This window comes from Physeter macrocephalus, chromosome 19, assembly GCF_002837175.3.
Source record: "Physeter macrocephalus isolate SW-GA chromosome 19, ASM283717v5, whole genome shotgun sequence".
NCBI classification, from domain to species: Eukaryota; Metazoa; Chordata; class Mammalia; order Artiodactyla; family Physeteridae; genus Physeter; species Physeter macrocephalus.
Window position 1 is genome coordinate 61,492,196 of NC_041232.1, and position 10,809 is coordinate 61,503,004.

The 10,809-nt window shown below is 39.5% G+C and overlaps 1 protein-coding gene across 1 annotated transcript in view; it reads right to left on the reverse strand.

The window, feature by feature from the left end:
• SKOR2 (SKI family transcriptional corepressor 2) overlaps nt 1-10,809 on the reverse strand; it is a 34,709-nt gene that overhangs the window by 11,949 nt on the left and 11,951 nt on the right. The window contains exons 4-5 of the mRNA XM_024132330.1: nt 5,958-6,023; nt 5,479-5,577 (exon numbers count right to left, since the gene is read on the reverse strand). Of these exons, the coding sequence (XP_023988098.1) occupies nt 5,479-5,577; nt 5,958-6,023 (165 nt within the window). The remainder of the gene's footprint in view (nt 1-5,478; nt 5,578-5,957; nt 6,024-10,809) is intronic.

The window sequence follows — 10,809 nt, forward strand, 5'->3', positions numbered from 1 at the left end:
GCCAGAAAAATGGTGAATATTTTTATAAAATTGGAGTGAGGAAGGGCATCAAAGACAAAAAGCAAACAGGAAAGACAGATTTGATTAGATAAAAATTTAAAACTTTGGTATGACAATCAACACACACACAAAACACCATAGTCAACATTTAAAAATGGACAGAAACAAAAGAATATTTGCAACATGACAAAGAATTAATATTTTAGTATATAAAGAGTTCACATAAACCAGAAGAAAATGAACATGTCAAAAGAAATATGGGGAGAGAATACGTGGGCATTCACAGAACATACGAATGGATGACAGACCTGTGCGAAGTGTTCAATATCCCTAGCAATGAAAGAAAAGGAAATGATACGAGGAACCACTTTTTCCATTTAAGTCAGCAAAGATTTAAAGAAAAGATGATACGTGGTGTTCCAAGGATGGAAGTATAAATTAGTACAACCTTTCTGGAAAGCAACATAAAATTATGTATCAAGAGCTTTGAAAAGTTCATACTCTAACAGAAATTCTTTTAGGAGTTTATCCTAAGGAGATGATCATGGATTTGTACAAAGATTCAGTAACAACGATGCCTAAAACTTGGATAAACTTTAATGTCCAATATAAGAGTGCATTTATAGACTGCTAGGTAGTCTTGAAAAGAAGCTCATATTAAGTGCAAAAAAGGAGGGTAAAAACTGGTGTGTATAGTATTTCATTTTGTTTAAGAAATGATTTAATATGCACTAGAAAGGCTGAAACTCCAAAATGTTAACATTGGTGTCCTCTAGGTGACAGGATTATGGGTGATTTTTATTTTCTTTCCTTTATATTTCTGTATATTTAAACTTTTCTACAACAAGCATGTGTATAACTTTAGAGATATAAAGATTGTTAATTGGCAAGAGAAAAAAAAAACTAAAAGCTTTGCTATGTTCTAAGTTTGATGAAGACACAATTTAAGTGGAGATGAAAAAAATCATTAAGCTGTTTTCTTTAATGAGAATCACTTGAAACCCAACTATTTTTGGAAGACGATAGCATAAAAGGAGGTGGCAGAGAAAAGCACTGAAGGCTGTGCTCTGCAAACGTGGACAGTTTGAAAGGCCAAAGAGTTTTTCAAACAGCAACAAAAAGTATCCAGCCTACATACCTGGCACTAGAAATAAGAAGAGAACTCATATGGTAGATCTAGTCCCCCTGGTAGAGCCTACTCATCAAGCAATAGGCTTTGGGGCTTATTTCATTTACATAGTCTTTATTTTGTTATCACTGCTTTTAAACAACGACAGAGACTTTTGATCTGTACCATGTTTTAGAATCCCCATCCCTCCTTCTCCAGAGGATGCTACAACAAAGAGAGAGGAAGGAAGGATGGAAACCACTGAACACAGAATGAATCTAGTAACAGCCACAGGTGAAAGATGGGACAGCCATATTCGGGTAGATGAAATGTAGTTTGTTTTTAATAAGAAGTAACCTTAAAAGTAACTTGGAAAAGAAATTTTTAATAAAAATCTAAAACGATGACATGATCAAAATCTTCCAGTTAAGTTTTTCACAAAACCCCAGTCATTAGGTCTTCCCTGTTGTAAACCACTGGCCTTTCCACTTGGTTCTCTCAAGTGCCATGAATTTGTCATCATACCTGCAAATCCAAGGACTCAACTCATGAGTCCTTGCTAATCTCCTTTATCAGTGACCCAATCTCATCTTCATTGTCAGTTTTAATCTCTTCGGATATGACTCCAACATTTATATCAACCATTGATTGAGAGTACGTCATGTTCCCACAATTTGCTGCATAGAAGACTCTTTCCTGAAATTATTTACCACACTGTTGGGTAGAGGGTGAAAGAATCAGAGAGGAGTGAACACAAAACACCCATGGAGCTAGAAATAAACACAGGAGGACTTCAGCACAGAGTGCATACTGCAAGAGTGGGAGGGCTTCCTGGAGGTGGCAGAGCTTGAGCTGCGTCCCAAATGATGAGGAGCACCTAGACAAGAGAGGCATTTGGACTAGAGAAATGCAGGGCGCAGAGGTGGAAAGTGAGGGGCGAGGGCGGTCCGCAGGCTAAGTGGAACTGAGTAGGGGGAGAAGTGGAAATAAGCCTGGGTGGGCCGATGATGGAGGGTTGTAAAAGCCAGTCAGGAGTTAGATTAGACGCGATATGGTCAGCAATAGGGAATCACTGTAGTGAGTGGAAGATGTGGTGCCAAAGGTAGGTTTTTAGGAAGGCAGGGCTAATAGCAGCGAGCAGAAAGGGCAGGAGTGGGGAAGGGAGGTGAGGACCCAGGGCACCCCGCAGCAGCGACACAGGAGAGGGAGAGGGTGAGGGCCTTCTCCATTCGTTGCCTCATCCAGCAGCCCTTTGGCAGGTCCCAGTCAGGCCTAGGTTCCGAAGTTATACTGATGGCCAGTGGCAAGAGAGTAAAATGAATGAAAAACTACAGCAAAGGCCTGAATACTGTAATAAAGGAAGGTGCAGGGTGTTGGAGGAGAAGGGAGGAAGGAGAGATTCACTAGGGAAGGCAGACACAATGTGATGGCTAAAATGACTTCTGGATTTGCAGCCGCAAAAATGATCAGACCAGTCCTTAGTGGGAGAGCTCGGAATGGCGGCATCTTGGGGGCAGGGTCGCCAACCATTTATTCCTGTCCAATTAAACATGACTGTCATTGCAGGATGTGGGACCAGCTGTCCTACTGTGATCTCAGTGACCTTGATAAAGGTGAAGCTCCTCCTCATCATTTCCTCCCAACTCTTATTTCTACCCAATCTAGATTACATTTCTCCCACCTTCCCTCAGGATCCCCTCCTGAGCTCTCTTCTCATGTTCTACCCAGTTGGTCAACCAAACGGATTGTCTCGTATCAAAATAAGTTTCACTGCCTGTTTCATCCTCTATAACTACAGCCCAGGAAAGCTCTAGAAGTTCTGATTTCTAATATCAGCTGGTTTACAATAAAGCCCCTGCAGGAATGTACATATTACCCTTAAAATGGTAACAGTAGCAGCAACTCACATTACTATGGATCAGTCACTAGTCACTATGCGAAACACTTTATACATCTAATCCTCTCGGCAGCGCCACGAGACGGGTAGTAGTATTGTTCTACAGTTGAAAAGGGGGTTAGGTAACTTGTCTAAGGTTACTCAGTGGGGGAGTCGGTGTCCAAACCTGGAGACCCCGCTACTAGCCGCCAGGCTCTCTGCTGCCTCCACCTGCATGGTAAATGCCTGCTTGCTCTGCGGTGTCAGCTCCTTTCCTCCTCCCTGCATTTCCCCATCAGAGTCTTGCAGCTCTGGAAGCCTCTGTCCGGCAAGTGGACAGACTTGCTTGTCCTTCCTCCTCCTCCCAACCTCTGCCCACAGAGTATGGAGGCTTGCTATCTCCCCCTCCTCCTCTTGCACTTTCCTCCCTCCCCCACCTCCTCCTCCTCTTCCTCTCATCTTTATCCTCACTATCTGTGCCACAGGTCATTACAAAGTTCCATCCTCCCCTTTCCATCTGAGCGAATCTAAATCTGTCTGCCAGCCTCACGGGCCTCTCACATTTAGTTAACAAGCACTGTAATGTGCATTTGCTATTTTCACTGGTGTGAAATTAACTGCCTCTTTGTGGTGTGTCTAAACCACGCATTATTCAAACTCGGGCACCACTTCCTTGGTCAGTGGAGTACACTGTAGACAAAAAAGGGCAAAACTTTTCTGTTGTTGTTTAATTGAAGCGTTTCACATACGTGGCAATCACAGAGGATTCATTTTAATTCACACCAAAAGGATGAGTGATGGGTCTGAATGGAAACTGGACGGCGGTACTACAACATTCTAACGTTTTAAAAAACAGAAACGCGAACATGTTGTATGGTAGAGTAATTAGTAAGAAAATGTATAAATTACTTAATTCCTTAAAATGATTGATCAGCTTTTATTAATGGGATAAATTATGGCTACACTGGTTTCACATGGAGTTAGGTGGATACTTTGGGGATTCAGTGGGATTTGGACTCTGCTGGATCTGCAAACTCAACAATTAGATAAACATCAGCTTAGAAGGGACACAAATCACTCAGTGTCTGCTCATCGCTGCAAGGAACTGTGCAGTCTTTTTTTAAGATGTGGTTTTAGAAATGAGAGAATCCTGGATCCCTTGGAAGCACCTGTTTTTCAAGGTTTCAAAGATATTTTTAATATGTTTCTCTTTTCCTTGAAGCTACAAATGTCATGATGATCCCAACACACTATCAAAAGCTACTGGCCATTCTCCTCCCTTCCATCTTATTCTAAGCCTCAGCAGGCATTCTCCAAATTCAAAATACTGAAGCATCGTGAGCTCCAAACCTCCCTTGCGGATACTGACAGATCACAAACTTGACCGACCCTATCGCTCCTTGGGGCCAGAACTCTCTTCCATCATGAGTCCTCTTCATTTTTATCCCTGCTAAGCAGTCTGGTGGAACTTAGTTTGACATGTCATCAGGAACCCAGTACTATTCAAAAATGCTACCCGAGAGGGCATGTCTTTCAGTTTGTGCTGATGATTACATTTGAGAAGCTCTGGCGAGTGCAGACTTTTGTGCTCATACTATTAAAATTGTCACAATTACTGAAAAATCTTTTTCTGGATGTTTGCCTATGGCTCTACCACAGGAATTACCAACATGAGTTTTGTGATGCCTGGATTAAAAAACAAAGGGCACTGACATTCTAAAAAAGTGTCCCTGAAAAAATTAATATTAAATGTATATAATTTAAAATATGACTAAATGAAACTCCAAAAAGCTTGAAAAATACTACTGTGATGTATTTGTCCAAATGTGATTCAGAACACGACAGGTGAATTTTAGAAATCTGGACACCCATCACAGGTCTTTCTGAAATTCTAGGACTCTGGGAGTAGAGCCAATAGTTTTTATGCTACAGTTTCTCTTGCCACCAAATTTGGAATGGAATTTTAATACTAAATATGGATGGAGAATCCCAAACTACTAAAATTGTACTAATTTTAATTAATAAAATATGTGTACATTGAATTGTTGAATTTTAAATCTTCATGTCTCAAGCACCAGGCAGCTCTCTAGCACTATCTGAGAATAAGAATGAATTGTTCTTTTGTTTTTCCTACCTTAGAGAAAAAAATACCTGAGTAATTCTTTTGTTTTAAAAAATATTAATATTTCTGACTATTTAAATATATCTACATATTTAATGGTATATTTGCATACATGTTTTAAATGTACACAATACATATGCACATATACACATATACCAATAGAATAAACACCAAAAGGTTCTTATAAGAAATTTTATCTGTCAGCTGATTCAAAGCATAAATAACAGGCTAAAATTTCCAAATACTTTGAGACCACCAGAAGACCCTGTGGTACTTTGTGTAATCACATAATATTTAGAAGCCTATCCTTATGCCTAATAATAGAAATGTCATCAAATATCATAAGGCAATGAAATAAAAGTGGTTTCTTACTGAATACTGGGAAAGATGTATTTCCTTTTAACACCTGGAATTCTTGTTCTAGTCGTCTCCGCAAATCTATTTGTTCAAATAAAACCTTCTGAAGTTCTTCTAATAAAGAAAAAAAGAAGAATCATTTTACTAATCTCTACAAATAACTCTCCAGAGAACTGTTATATATGGCGATTTATTATTATAAGACAAAATATTTTACCAGTTTAAAAAGTGTCGCATAGACATAGGATAGATTTTGTGCAGAAATCCATGAATATCAATCAATGTAATGTATTATTTTAAAGTATTATTTTACAGTGTCATGTATTGATTGATATGTATGTATTAATCTCAATTATATCCACCCCATGGCCCATATATTATTCATATGTTGCTTGTCAAGCTTAAAATATAGCATAGAACAAAAATATCCTCCTATTGTCTCTTTAGTCTTTTAAAGCTAAGAGAAGTTCTACAGAACTAAAACTTTTCCTTACCTTTCCCCATATTTTCTACATCCTTTCTGAGTGAATGAGGTGAATTCGTCTCTTGTGTGTGTTCACCTTTTTAAAAAAAGGAGAAAAAAATATTAGTTTTGTGTAGGCTATTTTCTGCAAGTTGTTATTTTCACTTTCCATTAATATTTACAAAAGAGTTTTAAAAATATAAGTTCAAGGTGGAAGTCCTCGGAGCCAAACATTGTCCTCATTTACTTGTGTATCATTCCCCTGAACCATGGAGGGGAGTGACAGAAAATGAGGGCCGAGTCTACCTAGGCTGCGACGACAGCTCCATGAAAGCAGACTCCTGATGTCAGCCTCCCTCCCAGCCCCTACCACTGCCCAGCCTTTACAACCAAGCTAACTGCTAGAAGGGCAAAAGAGGAGGTTGAACAGCTGACATTTCTGGGAGAAATCTGATCAGACTCCCTCTCTTTCTAGAAGTGAAGAAGCCTGATTTTATTGGGAAAGCACCCAACACCATGGAAGAAGAAGCCTCCAGCCTTCTTGGGCCACCAAAATGTGGGGTGGTGAAAAAGAAGTGGGAGGAGGCTTTAGCTGTCCCTGGGAGAGAAGTTATGAGCCTGGAGTGGTTTCCTAATAATTGATAGTTTTTTGAAAAGAAATCAACCTAAAAGAAAGAAGTGAAATAAGTTATGTTACTTTGTAGCAGTCATATGCTTGCTGATGATAGTTTCTTAACTACTTGTCTTCAAAGAGTATAAACTGTATTGTGGATAGAAGTTAGATTGCTGTTCTTACCTAGTTTTCTTCTGTGCTAACTAGAATGATGACAAGCTAAGAAAATGTATATATCTACAGACATAAATTGAGTCTATATAATCCAGAAAACATAAACAAAGCAAAGAAATGCAATCATTCAGCTATCAGAATTTAAAAAAGTTTCAACTTGTTATTTGCAATTACCCACATAATTTAATTAAGCTTTCCCTTTTCATCTATAGAGATATGGCAGTGCAGACAAAGGTGCTCTGAGAAGGTTTCCTCTATCCCCCTCCCCTGCCCCCCAGGTTAGCTCTTCCATGTCCTTGGTGCCGTTTGCTTCCAGCCTTCTGCACCTACTAGGCAGGCTACCTGGAGGCGGGGCTCTGTCTTTTCTGCATGGCCAGTGCCTTGCACAGTGCTAGACACATACTCATATTCAGTGAAGTGTCTTCAGCTGTCACTGAAAGGGACCCTAGGAGGTCGCAAATTCTAAATCATAGCACAAGTTAGATGCATCGTTTCAATTCTGTTCTCATATCTTTTCATTTCCCTTCCTCAGCAAGAAATGGAGTGAAATGGTCCCGGGCACTTCCAGGAATACTGGGGAATTTCATTGTCAAGGGAAAAATTTCTGCAAAGAGGGAAACAATTTCTTCCCAAAGTGGCAGCCTACAATATCAAGGACGGACAGAAAAGTCCTCAACCTGATATTATAAGTGGCGATTCTGCAGTCCACATGATGACTGTCAGGGGTATGTGTGTGCAGGTATGCATGTGTGCATATGTGTGTATGAAAATACACATGTACAAATATTCCCAAGCATGTGCACAGTTACGGGAAGGCACTCCCTCTGGCTCCCCATCATCAGCACAACAATATCCAGGGCAACCTGAGTTCCCTAATGGCAGCCATTTTCTGTACTATCTAGATAATATTTGCACAAACTTATTCTCATTTTCGTCTTGGACATGACCTCTCTCTGTAGGCTTTTGAACATTAATACCTTGGCTTTCTGCTCCGTATAATAAATAATGAGGAAATACCGGTAAAGCATTTTAAATACAGACCTCAACGTAATTCCTACAAACTACTATTATCTAAAAGAAGAGTAACACAAAGGTTGATAACAAATCGTAAATGTATAAACCAAGAATAATGATATTTTTCAATGAAGATAAATGCATATTATGTGCAGTTTTACCTATGTTTACTTTAGTCTCAGTTAACCAGATGTTAAATGCATAGATGTTTCATACCCACATATAATATTGAGGTTGAACAAGAAAAGAAATGAGCATGCACACATCTCTGCATCTATCTACAGAGCATGATGAGATTTTATCATTCCACAACTTTCCCAGCCCCTCAACACATGATTTAAATGAGATAGTTAGTTTCTGAATAGGCAACTCTAGAAGCCATTTCCTTATCACATTATAGACCAGCTTCTTTTTGACCTACTAGTGTATTTTGTGGACTGTTTACCTTATATTACATTTCAACTAGATAATTAACTTAAAAAATTAAAATAATATATGTAAAATTGCATTTCTTTTCTACTTCACAGTTAGGAGGTTTACAGTGGTATGAAGCATTAAACAAATAGCTAGTAAATAAAATTATGTTAACCACAGGCGAATCTACCGATGACATTAATAATACGCTTTTCATCTGCTTTGTGAAGGATTAATTAATATTTTACATGTGTCTATTTTAAACAGGTATTTTGCTGCAACTTCTCAGAAAAATCTGCCAGTTTTGAGCTTAGAAGATTCAAATTTCTCACTTGCAAAGGGTTTTAAAAAATGGTTCAATGTTAGGTAAATAAGGAGCACAGAAGCTTCAGCTGCCTTTTGTGTATCTTTCACTGGACCGTTGCCTTTTGCATATTACTAATCTGTGAAAACCAGATTGTTAATGGTGGTTAAAAATGACCTCTGGGAGCCTGGATATGTTTGTTCACTATTACTGCTAATGTTTTCCATCTGGTTTAAAAAAAAAAAAGGCAGTCTAATACTAGATTAAATAAATGAGATTTAGTTGACAATGAGCTTTCCAGTTTTATAAATATTCCATCAGGTTAAATGCATTTTACTTTTCCAAAATTAATGAATGCATTTGGAGAAATCCCCAAACTAAAATTCTTACTTTCCTTCCCATTATATTCCCCCTTTAAAAAAAAGTGACAAAAAGGCCAGGGTGGAGGGGAGCCATAGAGATCTTAATTGTAAAAGAAAATAGTTGAGTGGCTTAAAGTTGGAGAGTGATGGATAATTAGGGCATAAAATGCATCCAGTGGACTGATGTGATGAGGACCTGCTGCTCAGGGATGAGTCCACACCAGTTCTCCACAAGCACATGTTCACAGGGCCAGTTAACTGTGACCTGCATCGTTGCCCATGAATCCTGCTCGCCCCGGGGGGGCAGAGGCAGTGTGATGCCACATCAGAGAAGCTATACCTCTGCTGAGTGCAGCAGGGGCCAGGGAGCCTGGAGCCACATGGTCCCTGCTTCCCTGGTCTCTCCAGGGTCCTCCAGGACCAGGTGGTCCCACATCCCAGGGGAATGCTCCACCCCACCCTTGGATCTGCCCTTACATAGCCATCCGAAACTGGAAGTACAAGAGGGATGGATGTGAGAATATACCATGCCAAAGGAGACATGAGCAGTAAATAGCAGATGAAGGGGAGACTGGAGTATCCAAAGGGGGGAAAAGAAAAGACCAAAACAGCCAATAGATTCACCAGCACTACGTTTCAAGGCACAACGGTAATGACTTTCTTTTAAACATTATGGCACACCTCTGCTCGAGAACCTGCAGTGTTTCCCCACAGTCTACATTGCAGAAACCACTCAACTCCTCCCCGGGAGACTCCAGGTTCTCCTGTAACCTTGTCCCATCCGGCTCAGCCAACCTGTATTTCTCTGTCACTAAGCACAAACCTTTTACCCAAGACAGACTTTTATTTCTCACATCTGCTGGCTCTGCTTTATGTTGTTTCTCTTCCCTAAGGTGTCCCCCTCCTCTCCCCATCCACCCCCAATCAGAAAGCCACCCAAGTGTCATTTACTCTTTCGTAAAGCCTTTCCCAACTTCTGCAGATGCCACTGATCTGTTCCTTCCTGGGCTGAAGTTCTAAGTCCATATCATCTTTACTCTGCCACCTTGTACCCAATATTCTAGTGCCTCACCTGCGCTAGTCTGATCTTCCCCAGCTAGAAAATCTGCTTTCTGAAGGCAGAGAGATCCTGCCCTACAGGTAACCCCCATCACCTCTACCCTAGGGAGGGGTACAAATACATTCCACACACACTTGTTGTACTTCATTTAATCCAATTTGGTTTGTGAAAGAAATACAAACTAATGCTACTGTAAATCCTCAGTTGTCATAAGGTTTTTAAAGCACTAACTCATTCCTACAAACGAACAAGCACATTTTGATCCATTGTATGGTCTAAGAATTACTCTATATTTTCAGTTTACTGGGGAAGTTTGTGATTGTTTCCATTTTTGTTCCTATCTGACATTTTGAAAATTTCTTTCAGGGACAAATAAAACTGTAGCACTGAACGTTAACTGAGACATGAAAATACTAATTCATGTATGTGTCTGCCATGGCCTCCAGCAGCAAAAATACCTTACAATTTTTAAAAGCTCACTTAATTTTAAGAGCCAAATGAGTAGGTCAGATGACCTGTTCTGTTGGTGGTCATGAGATGGGAGGAGAAGTTGATTAAAAGATATTACTGTTCTCAAGCTAAACTTGAATTCAATAAATAAGATAATTTAAGTATTGTACCCTGTATGTGTATAGGGCATCAAAGTATATAGGGTACCATATAAAATGCCTGACATTGGACGAAGAGTAAAAATTTTAGCATTCACCCATCCCTTCTATGGCAATATATCCTGTTTCCTTCTCCTTTCAGTCCCACTCCATTTCCTACTCCTTATCTTGGCTGTCTCCCTTTTTTTTTGGTAGCCACATGTTACAGTTGTCTTTTTTTTTTTTAACATCTTTATTGGAGTATAATTGCTTTACAATGGTGTGTCAGTTTCTGCTTTACAACAAAGTGAATCAGTTATACATATACATATGTTCCCATATCTCTTCCCTCTTG